Source organism: Brienomyrus brachyistius, chromosome 15 (genome assembly GCF_023856365.1).
Source record: "Brienomyrus brachyistius isolate T26 chromosome 15, BBRACH_0.4, whole genome shotgun sequence".
Classification (NCBI taxonomy): Eukaryota; Metazoa; Chordata; class Actinopteri; order Osteoglossiformes; family Mormyridae; genus Brienomyrus; species Brienomyrus brachyistius.
In genome coordinates this window covers 10,965,218-10,988,468 of record NC_064547.1, presented here as the reverse complement: position 1 = coordinate 10,988,468, position 23,251 = coordinate 10,965,218, and the positions used below count along the sequence as shown (strand labels likewise).

General features: G+C 40.1%; 2 protein-coding genes across 6 annotated transcripts in view; both read left to right on the top strand.

Annotated features, from left to right (window-relative positions):
* Nucleotides 1-3,517, top strand: part of LOC125708635 (lisH domain-containing protein ARMC9) — a 30,691-nt gene extending 27,174 nt beyond the window's left edge. For 4 of the 5 annotated variants that reach the window (XM_048976316.1, XM_048976317.1, XM_048976315.1 and 1 more), the window contains one exon: nt 1,998-3,517. In XM_048976316.1, coding sequence (XP_048832273.1) covers nt 1,998-2,237 — 240 coding nt within the window. In that variant the 3' untranslated portion in view covers nt 2,238-3,517. The remainder of the gene's footprint in view (nt 1-1,997) is intronic. The other variant, XM_048976318.1, reaches the window with a different exon arrangement.
* Nucleotides 3,518-10,719: 7,202 nt separating this feature from the next.
* Nucleotides 10,720-14,745, top strand: b3gnt7 (UDP-GlcNAc:betaGal beta-1,3-N-acetylglucosaminyltransferase 7). Its single transcript, XM_048977367.1, has 2 exons — nt 10,720-10,904; nt 12,431-14,745. Coding segments are annotated over exons 1-2 (1,218 nt in total). The 5' UTR covers nt 10,720-10,902; the 3' UTR covers nt 13,647-14,745.
* The last annotated feature ends 8,506 nt before the right edge of the window (nt 14,746-23,251 follow it).

Here is a 23,251-nt window from a genome sequence, read left to right as displayed (position 1 = left end):
GCCCCCCTTAACCTACAATGGACATAAATTGCCCCTATGCCCCTATGTTCGAGTTTCTGCACTACTATAGATAATTGGTTGCACCTTGCAAATAGTTTCAATGTAGCACTAAGTTATGACATAAATTTTGCACTACCTTAACATTAGGTTCATTGTAACATAAAAGTGGTGAAAACAAAAGTTAGTTTAACGTAGTAGTATAATGTTATCATATATAATTTATTCATAATAATTTGCTACCTTTTCTGCTGATTTAAGATAAAACAAGGTCCATGGCTTGATATGTCTATCTTAGTCTAGTCAGCTAATGCTGGTTGGAAAGCTATAGAAATACGTCGTACTGCCATTATTTGTTTCGGGTGAATCCTGTTTGTATTTCTTGAACATCTGATGTAGCAGAACGAATGTCAAGCACCTACAATAAATGTCCGTGTAACTGACAAATTTCATAAACATACAAGTGGTATAACTTGGGTTGCCACCATCATCCCATACAATACGGGGCGTGTTACGTTCCAGTGTGCGATCCTCCCGTATTACAACGGATGGGTGGCTACTCTATGCATAACACACTTTAGTTGATCCGTACAAACAAACCCCCCACCCCCAACACATGTGAACCACAAATTAATGATTTGAAATAGTTTTTTTTGCCACTGTCATTTTTAAAACTTAAAATTATTTCTCACAACAAGAGAGAATTACCCACTTATATGTAGGGCACAGGGCGAATATTAGATTTTATGTGATATTGTAATAAACTGCAAATGAAATGGCGTGATAGTGATAGCCGTGGCATTTTCAGTGGAATCCACTTCCTTCTGTCTCATGACACATGCTGTTCGGGTGACTGACTACTGCTTTTGTTGTTCTGCAATATCTTGTTTTGTGATCTTGAGAGAACAACTTTGGGTTATGTTGAGATCACGAGAAACAAAAGTCGTGCTCTCGGTATAACATAGAAAAAGGAAATGACGTACGTCCTCTGTGGACTTCCATTGGATGCAGAGTCGTAGTGGAAAGATACAGGCAAAGCAGTTGGTGTCTTCGCGTAAACGGGTGTGTTAAAAGTTCCTTGCTTTGAGTTTTCCTTCAGTCCTAATAAATGGAAAGCAAAGTTATGGTTGTCTTTCTTTTTTTGCTGATCTGAAAAATGATCTGGTCTGTGACCCGAATGCCATGATATAAGCCGAAGTGTGTGTTCTGTGATCTGTTCCTCCCTTAAACTGGTGTAATCCACTACAAAAAAACGCAAGAGTGAAGCCACGAAAGTTGAAACATGAAGTGGCGAGGGACGACTGTACTTACTTTTCTTATTATGGCACAGCCTGCAAAATGTCCTTCTCTGAGTTTTATTATGAAATCTGTATACCCTCAGCAAACCATTATGACCTCGTCCAAATGCATCTGAACCTGGCTTTGTATCATGACCCATGGACTCCAATACAATTTCCAATGTATGATTTATGTTTCTCTCAAATGACTCGTCTCTTTGTTGTCTTGGGGAAATCTAATAAAATGTAAAACCAGTATGCTTACTAGTTTTACTTCCCCTTGGAGGAGTTGTACTTTGGGCCCATAATAGTCTTCCTTATCTCAGCTGAAGTGGTCAATATCTAATTGGTTGAAGTGGTTGGATAGGTGACAAAGGGACATTTTTTTTCTATAATTTTTAGCAAGTTTTTAACATATATAAAATATAAAATGCAACTGCCTACTATGGAGTCTAAATCATATTGAAATTGCTGCCTACTTCAAATGTTGTACTCTGTAGTTCTGATTCCTGTAATTCATGTTTTACTTGCTCAATTTACTGTTTTAGTCATTTATATTTGCTACATGTTTTGCCAGTGCTATTAAGCTTCTCTGTTGAACAGTGGTAAGTGGATAAACACCCTTTTGCTTACAAATCCGCAATGAGTTGAATAGTCTTTAGCTAGGTGACTTTCCATCATTTTACATATAAAACCTGATTTTACCCATGGTTCTTTTTTCAGGTCATCAGTTGTCAAGGAAGTGAAGGTGTACCTTTCACCATGAGTGTCCATCCGTTCTCACCAGAAGATGCTCCAACTTCCTGTGACTCAGAAGGTCCAATAAGCGGCTCCTCAACATCAAGATACTGTAAATCTTTTGGCTCTAGCACCACAACATTTGAAACGCATTCAATTGAGATCCAAGAGCATGCAGTCAACACCAGTAATCAAACAAGTGCCTTTTATATTTTGCTGGAATAAAATGCTTGCGTGCAGTTTCAGAATTTTCCTTCATTTGCTGACCACACTCCCATTGTTTTGTATGACATTGGCTTTGATTTTACTGACCTCATTTTAAGGTGAATAATCAGTGAATGTCTGTTATAATAATGTTGTGTGGAGTGCAAGACTTTGATGCTATTCTAAAAAGACCTGCTAATTGCACATTTTTGATCCATCCAAATGATTTCTGAAATCTCTCTCTTGTCAGAAGTCAGTATATTGGGTTCGGCTTGGTGGTGCAGACATGTGGTTGCTTTGGTGACATTGTCCTTTCCCCCGTGACCTGCCTGAATTCCTCTTTGTGATGCCTCTATGATTGTTAGCTCACTTTTCTCCTCGCTGCTGCCTGCTGGAGGGAAGCTTGCCCTGAAAAAATTATTGTATATGTTCTCTGTCTGTCTGTCTGTTCCACTCAAACATTGTTTAAAAAAAATGAGTGAAGTATTCAGATATGCAGTCTCCCTTTAACAGTATTTTCTAGTTTTTTATTTTTGTTTGCATGTTCTCCCCGTGTCATCATGGGGTTTCCTCTGGGTCCTCCAGTTTCTCTCCCCCCCACTGTCCAAAAACATGCTGAGGTGACTTGGAGTGCGAAGGTTTGGTATCCCATCCTGGTTTGCTTCCTGCATTGTGCCCATAGCTTCTGCGACAGGCTCCAGACCCCCCGCAACCCTGCATAGGACAAGTAGCTATGGATGGATGTTTACATTTTTTACAAGTGTTCTGTATTTTTCCAAAAGCTTAAGGACACATTTGATATTAATTTATTGACCAGCTTCTGCAAAGGGCGGATATAGACATATCAGACAAATTAAGTCTTGCTATTTTTTGCAGCCTGACTTGTTTTCAGCTTAATTCAATTCCACACAATTCTTTATGGTCCTTATGTTCACCTGGTAGTCATGCAATATTTAATCTTCGTTTTCATTTAGCTATGCTTTATACTAGTGGTAACAAAATAAGAATGATGTAATTTGTTATTTCTGTGACCTTTGCATTTGCATATTGTTTTTTCAGTCCTTCATTCTGCATTTCCAGAAACAACATTTCTACATGTAATTCTTATTATACTCTACCTTTGATTTTTACAGTATGGGAAGGTTATACTTTGGTATTATAAGTTGCCCTAGCATTACCATAATTGCTAGACCTCGTTATATGTGTGTTTGTGTGAGAGAGACTTTTCTTTGTGTTGCATTTTATTTCTGATGTATTGAATAGTTATTTTTGTACAAGTGATAAATTTGTGGCGTGAAAAACGTGTCTGTCTTGTGTATTCTACACCGTACATTCATATTTATTCTTCTTTAGTTTTTTGAGAAATTAGACTATTTTATTTCATACAATTTGAAAATGATCCAATAATAATAATATTGGCAACTAGAAAGTGAAGATCATGAACTAACTTCATGTTGACTGAAAAAGCCAGCTATGTAAATTTTGAAATAATATCAATGAAATCTAATTGCTTGTTGGAGGGTTCTCCCACCTTATCGAACCTTTAGCCGCAGTCAGCCATTTACTCACTATGCAAATTTGAGGAGCCAGCCATCAGAAGTGTGACAATGGCGGCAGGTGTAATTTTCCCATTAAAGTAAAGTATGTGCATTTTGATTGGCTGTTTGGGGCTCCACCCACTTTTGTTCCTTGTACTGCAATCACCCATTGACTAGCTGTGCATAATTTAGGGACCCTGCCATCAAACGTGAGAATGGCAGCAGTTTACATTTTCCCATTAAAGTCAAGGAGTGAAAGCTGATTGGCTGTTGGTGCCCCCAACCACTGTTAAAGCTTCTATTAGAGAGGTAGGACCTAAACCACTGCAAGGCTGAGCCTGTAATGCCCACCCGCTGTTCCAACCTGGATAAAAGAATCTCATGGTCTATGGTGTCAAAAGCCACTGTTAAATCTAAAAGCACAAGTAATACAGGGTCCCCAGAGTCAGTTGCTAAGAAAATGTCATTAAAAACTCTTAACAGCAGACTCAGTGCTGTGGCGACATTAAACCCAGACGGAAACATTTCCAGAATTGTATGTTCGTCAAGGAAGGGCTTCACCTGCAAGAAGACAATTCTTTCAAGAAGTTTAGCCCATAGCGGTTGCTTGGAGATAGGCCTAAAATGTGTCAAAACAGTTGGGTCCAAGTCTGACTTTTTTAACAAGGGTTGTACCACAGCATGTTTAAAGCTTTTCGGCATCACACTAGAAATTAAACTGATTGATAATAGCAAGAATAAAAGGACCCAAACTGGCAGGACAAGTAGGACATGCTTTGTTCTGATAACCCCTTTAACATGTATGCGCAGCAGTATCTGTCAGTTTTACTGTGTTATGATTCCAGGTGGCTGCCAGCTGTCCATTAAAATGAGCTGCTTTTTTGAAGGCATGGGGGCATGAATCACAGCACAATACATGGAAATGGGCACCAGGGTCACTGACAGACAGGCCATGAGTCAGGTGGGCGGAGCCGCTGCTGTGGTGAGCTGTGTTCTGACGTACAGGATGCAGGTTAGCGGTGGTGTCAATACAAACAGGATGGAGAGGAAGAGCGAATGGAAAGAATGTCACAGCGTGCCTCTGAAAACAGCGGTGCCTTTTATTGAGTGCATAACCCTAATTCTTTTTGTGCATCTGTAAAAAAGAACAAAAAACGTTTTTACAGATGAATTTAGATTTTAAGGAGTTATTTAGAAACTGCAATGATTTCTTACATGAAGTCTGAAAGTACCCTGGTGAAGTGATCCAGTATCATCATTGTCATTCACATCCCTGCCGCTAAGGCTTTTATGGTACTGATAAATGATTGATGCTGAGGCAGGAAAGAGCTTTCCCTTCTTTATCTGTCTACCATGCAACTACCCAGAGTGCACGTGGTCAAAACTGCAATTCATGCCCTGCTGCCTTGCCTTATGCTACATTATTAGCAACTTCTGTGGCATTGACCACCCTTTAAAAATATTTAAAATAAGTGTTTTCCCAACACAGCAGTCTTTATACATTTTGACATAATTATAAAGAGCTTCAGCATCTTCTTTCTCTGATCTCTACAATGTTTTTAAATACATTTTAAGAATTTTTTTAAAGAAATTTAAGACTAAAATTTCCAGTCGTTTATAAATGACTTTATGACAGCTTAAAGCCACAGTTACAAGTATTATTCGAATTCAAAAAGAATATCATTACTAAGTTCTGACGGTATTAGTAATGCATACTCACTTCCATAATAAATTCATATATATAAAATGTATTCAATCATGAATATGCATTAATATGTTTTTAAAATTCATAGATATCATAAAGTGATTCACAGGTACATTTAAACAAAACCATATCACCATCACTGGGACCACTTAGCATAACATTTTTGCATTTGATTGTAATAATGGCTGTTACAAAACACTGAAGGTTCATGAATATTACTGTAAATTTAATTGGTTTGCAGGCTGAAATTTGAGCTTGATAATAAAATCAGAAATGTTAACATTTAGTTGCATAGCTCAAATCATTTTATTAGAACTCACTGTGAAACTTGACTAATTGTTTATTTTAAAGGTAAAGGTCATTTCATTGCTATTCCTGTATTTGACCAGATAGCTTTTTAACATTTGTGGTCATATTCATTTGGCTACAAAGTTCCTTTTTTAATAAGCATATTTCCATATTATTTTTTATATAATATAAAAATATTATATAAAAATATAATATTGCACTGGGGCGGCATGGTGGTGCAGTGGTTAGCACTGTTGCCTCACACCTCTGGGACCCGGGTTCGAGTCTCCGCCTGGGTCACTTGTGTGCGGAGTTTGCATGTTCTCCCCGTGTCGTCGTGGGGTTTCCTCCGGGTACTCCGGTTTCCCCCCACAGTCCAAAAACATGCTGAGGCTAATTGGAGTTGCTGAATTGCCCGTAGGTGTGCATGTGTGAGTGAATGGTGTGTGAGTGTGCCCTGCGATGGGCTGGCCCCCCATCCTGGGTTGTTCCCTGCCTCGTGCCCATTGATTCTGGGATAGGCTCCGGACCCCCCGCGACCCAATAGGATAAGCGGTTTGGAAAATGGATGGATGGATGGAATATTGCACTTTTTATAATTGATATTCTTTATCCGTCAGGCTGTCCCTGCATTACTTAAGACATAGCATTCATGAATATTAGTAAAACCAGTGCCATAGTTCTCCCAGGGAAAGGACACTATGGTCCTGGATGTACTTGCTGTAACAGAGGTATTGGCCAGTTCCTTTTCAAAGACCCTGTGAATCCTTTCCTCTAATTACCTCTCCTTATAAATTATAACAGTGAACAAATAATCCGTATGAATTTAAAGCACAGGCTGCAGTTTTGATTTATGTAGATCAGTGTTTCCCATCAGGTAAATAATTACCACATAAAGAATTACTACATAGGTACACACAAATAACAATTAACTACAACTAGAACTTAATGGCTTTGGAAACATTCCCAAACAGCAAATCAATGTACAGTATTTTAACCAGAGTAACAATGAAATACCTCTTTACAAAAGATGTGTAATCTATCTTTGTTTGTTAGACATCGTCATTTGGCAGACATTCCGGTTCTCGCTGTGAAACTTGCATGGCAGAAACCTTTTTCCATCATCCACTGCTGTGAGATACTACAGCATATGAATTACAGTGAGTTGAAAAATTATTCAACCCCCTCTGGAAAGCCACCGTATTTCCATTTTACATAATTACAACCTATAAAAATCATAAATGCAGAGAATCACAATGAACTTTTATTTCTCTGTGTACATGTATTGAAACTTAGAGCAATAAGTTCAATTTTAGTCTCATCAGACCAAAGTACATGACTCCAGAATGCAGGACTCTTGTCAAGATGTCTGTTAGCAAATTCTAAACGAGCTTTCAGATGACATTTTTTTAGCAGGGGCTTTTTTTCTGGCAACTCTGCCATACAGTCCTTCTCTGTGCAAAACCTTCGATGCTGTGGTCTTGTGCACCATCCACTCCAGCTGCAGATACTGAGCTTTGCAGGTCACTGAGAGTCACCTTAGAATTTGCTCTTACTTCTCTGACTAGTTTCCTTGACATTTTCTTTGTTATTGTAACAGGGCAGCCTGACCTAGGCCAGTTCACTATGCTTCCAGTTGTCTTCCACTTTCCTATGATGGCCTTCACAGTGGACACACTGAGGCTAAGGAGCTTGGCAATCTTCTCGGCACCACTGTCATCTTTAAACCTTTTGATCACAGTGCTTCTCAAGTCATTAGTCAGTTCCCTTGTCTTCATTTTTGTCGGTTTTTGAGGTTTCACCAATTATGGTGATTCCTAAGAATTGGCTTAAATAATCACTTACGGAGCAGTCAACATGAAATACTTTTTCAACCCACTGGATCTCCTAGTGTCATTTGCACAATCTCTGCTTGAAAGAAGTTCCTCCTTTGAATTATGAAAATCAAATTCAGGTAAAGAAATGCTGCTTGGTTGGTCCTGAGGAACCCAATCACATATAGCATCAAACAACCCTGACTGATGTGTCTCATGTTGTATATGCTGGATTGCATGCCCAATAACCCCCCTCCCCCAAAAGAAAACAAGACTGAAATGCTGAAGTAGGGCCACTATTTGGGTAATGTACAGGAAGTGGGATCACACTGCTCTACACAGTTGGCGGGGTCAGAGTACAGTGGGGGTCGGTGAAGCCCATACAGCTGGATGGGCCACATAAGCATCCAGGCACAGATATCAGGGGAAATGGGGAGAAAACAACAGCAGGCTCATAGACAGGATGCACATGGCGAGAAGAGAATGGAGGGAGAAATTCAGGAAATGGACAGAGTGTAAAAGGAAGAAGGATTTTTTTCCAACCTATAGGCTTGTTGTTTCAATATTTTTCTCTTGGTAAAATACAGTATTGTATTTGATTTCACATTTTGAATTGTGAGTCAGTCTGTTGTGCTAAAATATGACCAAAAACAGACAGTTAGAAAAGAATCATTTTAATGACTTCTGGTATTATACATCATTTTTAGGTATTGACAACTGAGAGATAAAATATAGCAAAACCTAGAGATACTACTATGGTAAAGCAAGTATTCATACTGAACATTTAGCTGAGAAGCGTAGCTGTCAGTGGCGTGGTCGAGTGGCCAATAAGCACACTGACAGTTCATTGGCTAACATGAGGAAATGATCAAGCTCAGTACTGCATACTTTTGGTGCTTTTGAGAATATGGCGAGAATATGTGTGAAAGCGCTTCTCAGGGAAGAATAATGTAGTCATCCTAGCATTTACCAGAGGCCAAGTAGCTCTGCATACCCTAAAAGAAGATATTCTGGTTCAACTGAACTGAAGTGGAACTGCTTGGATGGAAAGCAAAGCAGGAATGCCATCCCAGCTATCCGGTAGCATCATGCCATAGGGTTATTTTTCAGCTCAAGGGGTTGGGAAGGTTGTGGCCACCTAAATGAAATGGATGGAACTGGATACAGGCAAATCCTCAAGTCTGATTCTTTCAAAGAGAGATCTGCATTTAGGGTAGAATTCCAAGCCCCAAAAAAACTAGCATTGTATGTCTGTGTGATCTGTCCCACATCTAATGGGGGGGGGGGGGGGGGGGGGGGGGGGCACAGCACACCTGAACAGGATGTGCACGTAAGCCTCATTTTAAAAATGAAAAATTATGATATGAACTGAAAATTGCTGTCCAGTAAGCCTCAGTGACTTGTAAAACTGCATATAGGAATAAAAATGTAAGACACTTTTCCTAATGGTAAGATATGTAAGTCACTTCAACTTAAGCAAGTAAGTGAAATTTATTTGAATAGCACTTTTCACAGACAGAAGTCACCAAATGCTTCACCCGGCCATTAAGAGAGAAATTTTAAAAGTACACAACTCAGACACAATACATAATATAAATATAAAATACATATTAGCAAATCCCAATAAAATACAGAACTTATGCAAAGAGATTACCCAAATGCCTGTCTAAACATGTATGTCTTCAGTTGCCATTTAAAAGAATCCACAGAATCAGCAAACCTTAATGGTGCAGGGGGAGCATTCCACGGTTTAGTGCTACTACTTGAAAACCTTGGTCACTGCGAGTTTTTAGACTTTAGAGAAGCGAGTAAGGATGAAGAAGAACAGCCACGTAACCTGTATGCAGGGGCCTGATCATGCAGTGATCAGTAAGTAAGAATGAGAATTTTAATCAAAAGCCTATATGCAGCAGGGAGCAAGTGAAGATCAGGGTGTAAATCAGGTAATGCAAGACATTTGACATAGCAAGTAGTCAGGAAGCAGCATTCTAAACTGACTGAAGATGATAAATGGCAGACTTACTAAGCAAGGAGAATAGTTCATTACAATAGTCCAGACAAGATGAAATAAAGGCATGTATAAGTAACTCTAGTTTTGCATTACAAACTACAGATTTAATAATCAATTTACTGATATTTCTTAAATGCATAAACCAAGATCTGGTCAGCTGCTTAACACAGGTGTCAAACGACAAGGACTAATCAAACATAACCCATGTTATGCAGGTTAGAGTGCACAGCAGAGTAAGGCTTACTTTGATCATGGGAGCAACATTTTTTGGAGCAACTATTAATTAAAACGTTCATCTTATCAGCATTTAGCTGAAAGGAATTTTCTGCCGTGCAGTCCCTGACAGTGTTAAGACAATCCAAAAGCCTTGATAGCCTATGAGCCTCTCTAAGTTTGAATGACAAGTAAAGCTGAATATCATCAGCAAATAAATGACATGCAATATTGTGATCTGCCGTAATGGCGGCAAATATAAATTTGACACGGAGTCACCGATAGAGACAAAAAAGCTTCTTTCAGTTAAACAGGATGTACACCAATCTAATTCTGTGCCTTGATATACCGACCCAGTCACGTAATCTCATAATCAGGATATGACTGTCCACAGTGGCAAACGAAGAGATATGGTTAAGTAGTATTAAAACAGAACAATAACTGCATCAGAGGACATTAAAATGTAATTTTCAATTCAATTGAAATTAAAGGCTGGCATGGTAGAAAAGAAACACTAGATGACTATAAATAAACCTACAAGTAATAGGTTTAATAAAGCCAGAGTTAAAGAGAAAGTAAATGTTTTCCAGCAAATAATTCTGTAATTCGATCAATAAGTGACACAAGTAAAGCTACAGACAGTCTGATTTTGAATTTAAAATGAAATAAAAATGTTCATAGTCATTTAAGGTTATTGGCATATTATTAACATGTACTGCGTAATTGTTTACGGTACAACAGGTACTCGATTTTCTTCGGAAAACGGGTAGGTAACCTCCAATATTAATAACAGTCAGTAAATTAAGTAAAACATATAGGCTTCTCTACTGTAAATCGTTTTCCTGTAATTAGCGCAGCAAGTGGGTCACTGCCTCGTTGAATGCGTGTTACGGGCCAGAGGAGGAGTGATCATCAGTCAGCTCCCGGTGGTTTGCATTAAGCCCCGTGCCCCACGCCCTTATAACCGCGGCGTGGGGAGATTCTGCGTGAGACCGTGCTTCGCTTCATTCAACAGTCTGAGGTGTGCGGTTTTCAAAGCAGACTGACAAGGTTGAATGGAAAGGCGTGAAAAGAAAACGAAGCGAAACCCCCTAACTTAATCGGATTAATTTTAGAAATGTAAGTATTGTGCCCTGTATTGAATTGGGAGTCCTAGTATGATCTCAGTCATGATGTTTTGATATACATTTTTCCTTCTTAAGGAAGAACAGTCGGGGGTATTTTGGATTTTCAGGATCTTCTGGTGAAGGTCACATATTCCTAATGGATAAATTGGTGGTTAATCGGTCTCTTCTGATCAGTGCTATTAACGAGACGATGACATTTTAACGTTAAAATATACTGGTACTTGATTAGTACTCCAGCCCAAATATATATGGGTAAATAAACGCGTGCAGAATTAGCCGGTGTCCTGCGTTGTCACACTACAAGGCTTATTAAAAGTAGCACAATTGTGAATAGCGCAATCGCCTGACTTAACTGACGCTTGCTAGTAAAATGCATCTTGACGCGTTTCCAGTGAATTTTTTTTTTACCTTTTATAAAACTTTCTGGTGAGTTTGGCGTGGAATTAAAACAAAGTTGAAAATCGTCCACTATCATTAAAATTCAATTCATTCTCGGGGTACTCTTTCAAGGTCGTTTTTGCGATTTCTTGATATGTACGAAGTGCAGTCATCGATCTGTGATAAAACGTCAGGCTGTATGTACTCTGCTTATCGCATCTTAATTATGACTGTGGATAACTGACCTGGCATTTTTGGCTCAAGTATCGTTTTTCCCGTAATTACTACTACCTCTAAAAACGAACCTGTTTGATCACGCCGGGACAGTAATCTTTCAAATTCGGTATGTACCCTGCAGTGAACGAGCACACGCTGGTATTGACGTAACCCTATTATAGAAAAGGCATTTCACTGTACGACTAAATAGGCACATGAATTTGATACCAATGCAAGTGTTGTTAAAGTTTCAGAGTTTGAACGTCTTTGTGTCTGGCTATGGCGTTCCCTTAACTGGAACTTGGAAATCCGGAAGAATGAGTCAACGCACGTAAGGTGTTAATTTTACGTGCGTGTAGTGATAGAGATGGGGAATTACTTAAATGCATAAAACTCGTTGATTTTTACACAGGAAAAATCTCTACTTCAGGCTTTGAGAACACCTAGTATAACATTGCTTAATTTTATGGTAATCTTTGTAATCGCAGAACTGTTTATGCCAAATATTTTTAAGACTGTTACGGCAATAAGAGGATGAAGCACAATCCTATTTGCCTTTTTAAAACATTCTCACTTTTGTCAAATTTACATGTACACATTCTGTAGTACCGAATTGCTTTGTAATGATCTTATCGGCTGTGCCCTTAAACCTACACTTTTGACACAACTTTAACTTCACCATGGATGGCAAGGACTATTAGTCAACATACTGTGGTTTAGAAACCATAACTGCTGGGTTGTGGGAGGAAATGCATGCTTACATGAGGAAAACAGTCAAGGATGGAACTAATTCCACAACCCACATTTACCACTATACGACTTTTTTTTTCTTTTCTTGTATAACATTGTCTTGGTACAGTGTGTGTGTGTGTGTGTGGATATAAAGGAATACATCAGCAACTTTGCTTTCTCATTTGTCTACAGGAAGATGAGAGACAAGTGGAGACTATGCAGGGGAGTGGGCCTCATATTCTTGGTGGCTGCAGTGACCCTAACGATATTCCAGAGGAGCCGCGGTAATGCATCCTTTCATGAGAGCCAGCATACTCAGCAGCAGTTTGGGCCTGATAGAAGCCCTCAGAGAAGGTCCCTCCGTTTTGTACCTGAGAAGTTGTGGAATTGGGGTGGAGTAAATTCAGTGGCTGCTACTGAGGAGCCTGGTGTACCTGGGGGAGATGTAAGAAGAACCTGGGACATCACCATTAACAACTGCAGCGCTAATTATAATCTTTCAAAGTTTGGGTGGTTTATGGACTTGGAAGATAACTTTAAGCAGTTCCTGCTCTACAGACACTGCAGGCATTTTCCCATGATTATCAACCAGCCAGAAAAATGTAAAGAAGACATCTACCTGCTAATTGTGGTTAAATCCATTATAACGCAGTATGATCGCAGGGAGGTCATCCGGAAAACTTGGGGCAGAGAGCAGGAAATTGACGGCAAGAAAATTAAAATGGTCTTCCTTCTGGGGACTTCATCCAATGAGGCAGAAAAAGCCAATCATCAGAAACTGCTGGAATATGAGAATTATATCTATGGGGACATTCTCCAGTGGGATTTCATGGATAGCTTTTTCAACCTCACCCTGAAAGAAACCCACTTTCTTAAGTGGTTTTCCATGTACTGCACTAAGGTGCATTACATTTTCAAGGGAGATGATGACGTGTTTGTTGGTGTGAGGAATGTCTTGGAGTTTCTGGGAAGCATGAACATCAAAAACCTCTTTGCAGGCGATGTTATTTTGAAGGCCAAGCCCATTAGAAAGAAGGAGAACAAATATTACATCCCAGCGGTGTTGTATAACAAGACTCTCTACCCGCCATATGCTGGAGGGGGTGGGTTCTTGATGGATGGCCCACTGGCCCAGAAACTCTATGGTGCCTGTGAAACTTTGGACCTGTTCCCCATTGACGATGTCTTTCTGGGCATGTGTCTGCAAGTGCTGCAGGTCACACCTGTAAAGCATAATGCCTTCAAAACCTTTGGGCTTGTGAAGGACAAGAAAAGCAAACTTAATAGTGAACCCTGCTTCTTCAAAGACATGATGGTGGTACACAAGTTACTTCCCCAGGACCTCCTCAAGATGTGGGAAATGGTTAATTCTCACCGTATCTGCTCACAGAATGTAAATCTCTCATAGTGTGAGACCGTAAGACTGAAGTACACATTGGGGTGAGGGAACAGAAAGACTTGCTATTGGAGAAGATTTTTTTTGGGAGAAATGGGAATATGGATCATATTAGGTTAAATGAGAGCCTCTGGCTATTTTCTCCAGAGCTGTAATGTTTCCATATCTTATGTCTTACTTTCTGGAGTCAGTAAATCTGGTAGTTGAACTAATTCACTTAACGTCTTCTCCCTTTTTTTTTGTCTGTCAGTCTTTTGTGCCCCTTTGTTTGCTGCATATAGTAATTGTTTTATTTTGAATGTAGATGTTGGTGTATACACTTGGATTTCTATTGAAGCTAACTGCTGTTGAGCTGGATGCTGTGAGGAAATGTACAGGCTTTACATTTATACAGTTAATCGTACATTAAGGGTCACAGCATCATCCAGGAGACTGAGATAACAGCTAATAACCCCTCAGTAATATACAACTTGCCAGCTTATTTCTTGTAATACACATAATATCAGCGTTCCGTAAAATTATTTATTTTTCAAAACCTGTTTAAAACTGCTGTGAAACTGAATGGTTTACATCTGGATCATGAGATCAGGTAACTAAGCAGCAAGTTTTTTTTCTTAAGTGCCTCTACCTCAGTTTAAATTAAACTTTATTGCAGTTTTTTGTGCATTATGTAGGCCCAATGATTTATGCTGCTGAAAATCAATTTTGAATCACACCTGATTTAGGCAAATCACTCTTCATATAGATAACACAACTCATCTTAGTTTCCTTCTGAGCTCTGAGTTCTCCACACTGTGGTATATACAAGCTCCCAAGTTATCTGGGGAGAGCTGTGTATTTATTTGGGATGTTAGACTTAAATTTTTTTTAGGCTAAACTTGTGCACAAGGGGGGAAAAAAGGTTTGCACTAAATATAAAATGAACTGTGAATTGAAGAAAAATTGCTGTTGGTACATATCTTCTTAATTTGACACAATTAGAGAGACTTTAATATATTCATGCAAATAAAATGTGAAAATTAATACAAATTGTGCAGGGTGGTTGTGAATGCTGCTACATAATGTATATGGGGGAAAATGTAATTTTGTAAATAAAAATGAAATTCATCCATCCATTCTCTAAACCGCTTATCCTACTGGGTCACGGGGGGTCCGGAGCCTATCCCGGAAGCAATGGGCACGAGGCAGGGAACAACCCAGGATGGGGGGCCAGCCCATCGCAGGGCAAAATGAAATTCAGTTTTGTGTATTGAGGCTGAATTTTATTTCTTGAGATATTACAATATGTGTGTGGAACGGAACGTGTCAATCATGACCCCCCCACCACAGTAAGCAAAATTTTTTAAGGCCCACTCAAGTCAGATTATTTTCTTCGTAAAGGTAGCTCTAACTTTTTTTTTTTTTTTTTTTTTTTTTTTAAAGTTCATTTAAGGCATGTTTGGTGGCCATTAGGTTACTGAGTAATGAATGATCATCCGGACTCCGTTCTGAATTGTCTCAGTTCTGAAGTTTTATTGGGCAAATAAGTTTTTCTTTTTTTTGTATTACAAAGGAAATTTGAATTTCTTGTGGCATTTGCTTTAATTAGTCCACTTCATGTCTATTTAATATATTTGTATTGCCGTAACTGTTTAAATCCCTAGTGATTTTTAATCAACAGAAACCGTACATTAGTAATTCTGAAAACAAACTTATTTGGAAATGGGTTTACAGTTTTGTTTTTCAATGGATAAGATATATTCTGAAATACCAAAATCACTTTCTCAAAACTCTTCATACAGTTGCCGTAACATCAGTTAATGTGAGGTAAATTATTAATCATTTCTCTTTGCATCCAGTGAATAAATTCTTCAGAATTCATGGATTCTTTTCTCACTCAAAATCCACCACCATGAAAACTTCACGTTTTTAGAGGCCATGGTTTGCAGGAGTTTTCTCTTGAATGATCCGTATTATATTTTATGTAATGCTGTCTGTTGTCAGTGTTTTGCAGACCATTCTTTTCTGATATAGTGTTCTTCCAGAAAAAAATGAAGTGCTGATGTTCTTGTGGTGTGAGTTTATTTTGAGACACAGATTGACTGTTTTGGTGTCTGCAGTGCATTTTGGAGGAGAAATGAACTGTTTGACCAAGTTGGGCTTAGTATTGTAGATTGTGTGAAAAGTTGAGAGTATTGCCTGATGCTTCTTAGCAATTTAAAAACACTGTAAACATTCACCCTTTCATATTTTTATATTTTATTATTCTATATATAATGTATTATTTTTAAAACAGTAAACCAGGGTGAAACTCTTATGTTTGGATGTTTGGGAATGACATATAATGAACAGAATATACAGCACAGATATGATAGATTTGACTGGATGCACAATTTAAAGAAGATATGGGATCAGGCTAAAGGTCTTTTGTTTCTTATATGGCAGGGAACCAAATAGAACTCGTTTTAGAACATTCTCAAGACAGCCGCTCATTCCGGGTCGTATTTATCTTAACAACACAGTGTTTGATTGGCTTAAACATTCTAAAAATAAAAGCACAATGGACGTGCTAAGTTCACAAATGCACTCCTGAGGAGATGCTGCCAAAAGCCACAGCCCTGCACACACGACAACATGAAGAAGAGGCCTGTTTGAAGTGGCCCATATAGGAGCTCAGAACAAAGGGGCGGCGGAGCAGCTGTTTGCCGTCGTTAACTGGCTGGCTGTTTGCCTTGGGCCTGCTCAACGGTGGGGGACCATACACTGTGACCTCACACACAGCACACCTCCTTAGACATACTCTTACTCCTCTTTGGAGCCCCCCACCCCACCCTTGCTGGAACTGCCCCTCTCCCAGACCACTGTTACTTAGAACTCTCTCTATCCCCCTCTGCCTTGGTGTAGTGGTTACTTACTGGCAGGGGCAATGTAGGAGTATGGAGACTCTGGCTGCTTCAGGGGGCCACACACTTTATAGGGGCCCCAAAATGTACCGTTTCCCACCTCCCTGCTGGGCAACATGTATTGGTGACACTTTTTCAGGAGAGACAGAATTTTTGGCATAAATTATTAAGGGGTCGATCTAAACAGCACTCCTAAGGATTAGAATCGAAATATAGAGATACAAGAAATATCTCACAAGTAAGATTGGTAATGTATAAAAAGCACAGTAATGGAAAGTAGGCTTAGGGCATAGTAACAGGTACCTGCTGAGCACAATGTGTCCAGCTGTGTCTTGAGGAGGGTGCAGAGGACCAGCAAGCAAGAACGGAAAATAGGAAATATAAACTGAGTAACAAAATAAGACAAAGTTTCCTTTATTACCTAGAAAGAGTATAAAACAGTACATGTCTGACATCCTATTAACTGGTTATGTGGTGATGGCACAGTCAAATTCTAGGCTGTACTTTAACTTTAAAGGCACCAGTTGTAGTACCTGTTTCACCCCATGAAACAGAGCAGTGTTTAATGTCCCATGTAGAAAGAATGCCTTGAATTTTCTTGACTGTTGTCACTGCTAGAGGAGTTTGCTTTGATTAATCAATGATATGATGTTTTTCCTCTAATAAAGGTACTCAAATGGTGAACATACTGTGTTTATTTGTTTGGGAATAATATTGAGTGTATTCTTAGTAAATACTGAGTGAGTAACATGCAAATGTAGAAAATCTCAGTGTGTGACGAAACACCTCCATGCTTCAGGGTTTACAGCAAGTATGTCACTGCAGAGATTCAGTGTGTTGCCAACCAGTCTTGTTCAGTCTTGATTGCCATCCTCCAGAAATGTATACTAAACATCAAAATATCTTCATATTTCTAAATCTCAACTCTCTTGTTTATGAATTAGGAACTTAGACAATAGGAAGAGGGCTAAGGGTCATGTATGGCAAAAGATTCATTTGCCCTAATTAGATTGTGCTGATAAGATGACAAACAACCCTTTTCTGTACCTCAGTTTTAAGCAATTAAAAAGTCATCTAGAATGACTTCCAGAAGAAACAAACCCTTGAACAGAGCGACAACCTTTCTATGCCCTAGGAACCTGACAGAGGCATGAAAAAAGCAGAACCTCTGTCAGAGTCTGACACAGCAATGGGACCTGATCCCTAAATGAGCACATTCAGAATGCTTTAGTAGCCAGCCTGCCCTGTCAGCACTCTTAGCCCTAGCCAACGTCTCCTCGAAAACTGCTCCAGCTAAGCTGCTCCACCAAACAAAGACAGAGGTTCAAAGGCTTCTGTCCAGCTGACAGAGCAGCTATGAAACTGCCCTGCCTACTTTGACAGGGCATTTGGAGCAAGAGTCAGCCCACAGAAATAGGTCCTTCATGTTAGCTGTGACTACAGAACAACAAGCCTGTTTATGCAAAGTTGCGTGGTGACACAGTGGACAGCATTGTTGTATAACAGCTCCAGGACAGGGTGTTGAAATGCCACTTCCTGTTTATGCACTGTGTCAGACAGGTTCTCTCATGCAGTTCAAAGACATACAGTTAGGCAGATTGGTGTCTCTAATTCTTTACAGAGTATAATTCCAGAGTGTACCTAGCAAAGTACCCTGTGTTGCCTGGGATATGTTCCAGGTGAACTTGACCAGAATAAGTGGTTATAAGATGAATCAATGGAAGACACTGTACCTTCTTCAAGGAGCAGAATATTAATCATAGTACAAAAATCAAAATAGTAATTATTGACTAAACACTGAAATGTTTCAATGACTCATCTACTTATTGTTGTACTGGGATGAGGTGTAGACCTTAGGGCTCAGAGATCGGAAATTGAAAATTAAAAGAACTACATGACACTTGCCATTTTTGCTGGTGATCCAGCCCATAATGAAGTGTAGAACTACACCAGACTAGGCAAAAGGTGAGAAATTGGATAGCACTGTGAAACAAATGTTTGTTGTATGCAGAGATTAGTATTAATTTGAGAAAATTACAACTTTAATGCTGTTGCCATCCACAAAGGTAATAGCCGACTTAAGCCGGCAAAAAACAGTAATTATTGCAGTTTTTCTATTGCTTTGCGGAAGCCCGCTAATGATCTCAAAGCAGCAGGGACCACAGTCAACAAGAAAACCATCAGTAACACGTCATGCCATTACGGTTTGAAAGCCTGCAGTGCTCGCTAAGTACCCCTGCTCAAGAAGGCCCATGTTCAGGCCCATCTGAAGTATGCCAGTGGACACCTGAATAATTCCAATGAGGTTTGAAAGAATGAGATGTAGTCAGATGAGACCAAAATCAAGCTGTTTGGCATCAACTCTACTCGCTGTTTGGAGGAAAAAGAATGCTGACTATAACCCCAGGAACAGCATCCCTACTGTCAAACACGGAGGTGGAAGCATTATGCTTTGGGGATGTTTTTCTGCCAAGGGTACAGGGCGGCTGCACCACATCGAAGGAAAGATGGACTGGGCAATGTACTGTAGAATGTTGATTGAGGACCTCCTTCTTTCAGCCACCCCTTCAGCGGGTTTGTCTTCAAGCAGGACAACCACCCTAGGCATACGGCTAAGGCAACAAAGGAGTGATTTAAGAAGAAGCACATTATGGTCATGGGGGGCCCTAGCTAGTCTCCGGACCTTAATCCCATGGAATATCTATGGAGGGAATTCAAGCTTCATCTATCCAAGTGACAGCCTAAAAACCTTAATAATTTGAAGAAGGTCTGCAAAGAGGAGTGTATGAAAATCCCTGATGATCTGCACACAATCCTGGTGACCAACTACAAGAAACGTCAGACAGCTGTGCTTGCAAACAATGGTTATTCCACCAAGTACTAAAGCATGTGTTCTAAGGGATCAAATACTTATTTCCTGAGATAAATGACAAATTGGTTTGTAACTGTTACACAATATTTTCTTACTTGTTTTGTTGATAATCTATCTTTTGCTGTTAAAATAAACCTAGCAGTGAACTCATGGGTTAACTTAAGAATTCAGCAGGGGGTCAAATAATTATTTCCCTCACTGTAGAACTGCAGAACACAAAAACAGCAAAATTGAAATACAAGAACAACAAAATGGCAATAAAATCATGTATTGTGGGAACCAAAAATACAACAATGTTGCATCACTACAGATTACGGAGTATATTTTTGTGGTAAACAGTTGTTTGGTGAACAGTTTTGTATGTGGTGACTAAGACATTGATTGCATACATATATAGTTTTGCGTGTAAAATTATTACGATGGGAAGACCATTTGCATACACATACTAAAACATTTAGAAATGTGTGTGAAACAATGAAAAATTATGTTCTGTTTTGCAGAAGTGACATTATGGTGTGGGGATTACTCTAGCTGTTTTGCAAATGTTGCCATTTGAGAAATGTGCTAAACCAATCGAGAAAAACTATAATTATGGAGAATAGTTAAACGATAAATTTGGAAAGCCAAATAGAAGTTATTGACCAGTCCTCTAGTGGAGAAATTACTTTTGAATGAGGTGTTAAAAGACACAGTACTGCATGAGCATCATCTGAAAACATGCAGTTTGAAGAATTGGTATTTCTAAATTGCACAGTGTATGATATTTGGGGAAGCATGGCCAATGATGATGATTAAATGATGATGATGCTGACCCTGGTGTGAGACTGGGTGTGAGAATCTAAGTGTGTATACGATGTGGCATGAAAGACAGATGGATGTTTTCCAGGATCATACTGCCATCTGCTGGACAAGTAGAGATAGGACAAATTTATCTTTCTTTTTTGTTATTTAGCCATAAACATGTGGGAAATCAGATGAAATCCACTGGTTCAAACCCCTTGGTTTGAACTAGGTTAAACTATTTAACCTTTTTAAATATAATTAAAACTAATGGGACAAAATTTTGCCTGGTTAAAATGTATCATCTCACATCTTTTGCCCACAGCTGTATTCTATGGAAAGGGCAAGAGGAGACCCTCTTTCACTGACAATCACAATGACATGGGTATGAATGGAATATCGAAAGATAAAATATATGGACACACTCATTTTAGGTTTGTAGGAGTGCCAAGTGTACCAAAATATCAGTTTATTAAAGAAGAGAGTTGCAACATGGCAACATTTAAAAATTCTCTTGATATGTATCACTAAAGTTTTTAAATATAATTAAAACATGGGAAAAATTTTTGCCTGGTTGGAATGTAATGCATACAATAGAAGGTTAAAACCTATGTCCCATCTCGCCCCCTCCGGTCAGCAAACCGGCACCATTTGAAGATTCCTCCACCAACTTCTAGTTTCTTACTTTGATGGAAGATATTGTTTGTTCCAATACTACTTACACTTGTACCTGGTCATTCATTGGAAGCTCAGCTTAGCTGGGGGGGGGGTCAGACGGGAGGGTGTGCTCCAGAATTTTTAGGCGCAGCCAGGGCGTTGAGGGTGTCCGGTTTGGTGACCTCAGGATTGGGTCTCTGCTTTTTGCAGATGATGCGTTCCGGCCGAGTGTGAAGCGGCTGGGATGAAAATCAGCACCTCCAAGTCCGAGACTATGGTCCTCAGCCAGAAAAGGACAGAATGTTCTCTCTGGGTCGAGGAGGGGGTCCTCCCCCAAGTGGAGCAGTTCAAGTATCTCGGGGTCTTGTTCATGAGTGAGGGAACAATGGAACGGGAGGTCGACAGGCGGATCGGTGCGGCGTTAGCAGTGATGCAGGCGCTGCATCGGTCTGTCATGGTGAAGAAAGAGCTGAGCCAAAAGGCGAAGCTCTTGATTTACCAGTCGATCTACGTTCCTACCCTCACCTATGGTCACGAGCTGTGGGTAGTTACCGAAAGTACGAGATCACAAGTGCAAGCGGCCGAAATGGATTTCCTCTGCAGGGTGTCTGGGCTCTCCCTTAGAGATGGGGTGAGGAGCTCAGTCATTCAGGAGGGACTCTGTGTAGAGCTGCTACTCCTCCGTATTGAGAGGAGCCAGATGAGGTGGCTTGGGCATTTAATTAGGATGCCTCCTGGAGGCCTCCCTGGTGAGGTGTTCCGGGCATGTCCCACTGGGAGGAGGCCCTGGGGTAGGCCCAGGACACGCTGGAGGGATTGTCTCTCGGCTGGCCTGGGAACGCCTCGGGATCCCCTCAGAGGAGCTGGATGAAGTGGCCGGGGAGAGGGAAATCTGGGCCTTCCTGCTGAGACTGCTGCCCCCCGCGACCCGACCTCGGATGAAGCAGGAGATGATGGATGGATGGATTAGGCATAGCCATCAGTATTGTGTCCGTCTGCTAGGTAGAATGTCGATCTTGTTGAGAGATTTACCTTCCTCTGCAGCAACATTCATGTCCCTGGTGACTCTTCCTATGAAGTCAGTAGACAGATTGGGAGACCATGGGGGGTCATGAGGTCGCTGGAAAGGGATGTGTGGCTCCCGATATCTTTGCAAGAGGACGAAGGTCCAAGTTTTTAGATTTCTAGTGCTCCCTGTCTTGCTGTATGGCTGTGAGATATGGATGCTATCCAGTGAGCTGAGATGAAGACTGGACTCCTTCAATACTGAGTCTCTTTTAAGAATCCTTGGGTACCGCTGGATTGACTTTGTGTCGAATGAGCGGTTGCTCAGGGAGACCCGAATGACACACATTACCCACATTGTGAGGGGGGTGTCAGTCACGCCACTATGGTCATGTGGCGCGTTTCCCTGATGGTGATCCGGCTCGCAGGATCCTCAATGCTGAGGACCCAAGTGGCTGGACCAGGCTAAGGGGGACGCCCACGTAACACCTGGCTGCAGCAGATGGATGGCCATTTCTGAGGGGTGAGACTGGACCGTGTTTTTGCCTGGGGGAATGCCAGGGAAACATGGGTGTGACAACATGCTATATCAGCGCATGCTCCCCAACCTGACCTAACCTGCTGCCTCAGTTTTTATGATGGCAACTTGCATATACTCCAGAATGTTATGTAGTGATCAGATGAATTTCCATTGTAAAGTCCCTGTAAAGTTCTGTAAATGAACTAGAGATGGTGGAATTAGTACAGGGTTGTTTTTTTTCCTCAGTTTAATACCCCCACCAGGGGGGAAGCACTTCTTGATCTTGTTTTGTCTAACAAACAAGACAGGATTGGAAAATTAGAGGTTTTAGAACCACTGGACAGTAGTGATCATAACATGGTTAAATTTGAGGTTAATTTTAGTGTCTGAAGAGCAAAGTCCAAAACAAAAACATACAATGTGAAGGTGGCTAACTTTAACGGAATGAGAAACTGTAAACTGGATGGAATTAAACAGCAAAACTGTTGAAGAGGCATGGGAATTTTTTAAAGGCACGTTGTTGCAAGTGCAAGAGGACTTCATACCCATTTCCAGCAAAACTAAATCTAGGAAATTGCATCCAAGGTGATTTACTGCAGAAATGAAGAAGTCAGGAGAAAAGGGGCTCTGTTCCACAAATGGAAATTAATTTCTAAATAAAGCAGGAGCATCCAAGTCTACAGGTTGACATTAGACTCGCTAAGAGGAATGTAGAAAGGAAGATTGCATTGGAGGCTAAGGATGACGAGTTATATTTTAACTCCAAAAAAGCTCTAAAAGCTGAAATCACTAATCTGCAGAATAGTAAGGGTCTTAACTGAAAATGAAATTGACATAGTAAATGTTTATTTTACACAGGTGTTCACAATAGAGAACACAGGTAACCTGCCACCAGTTAGTC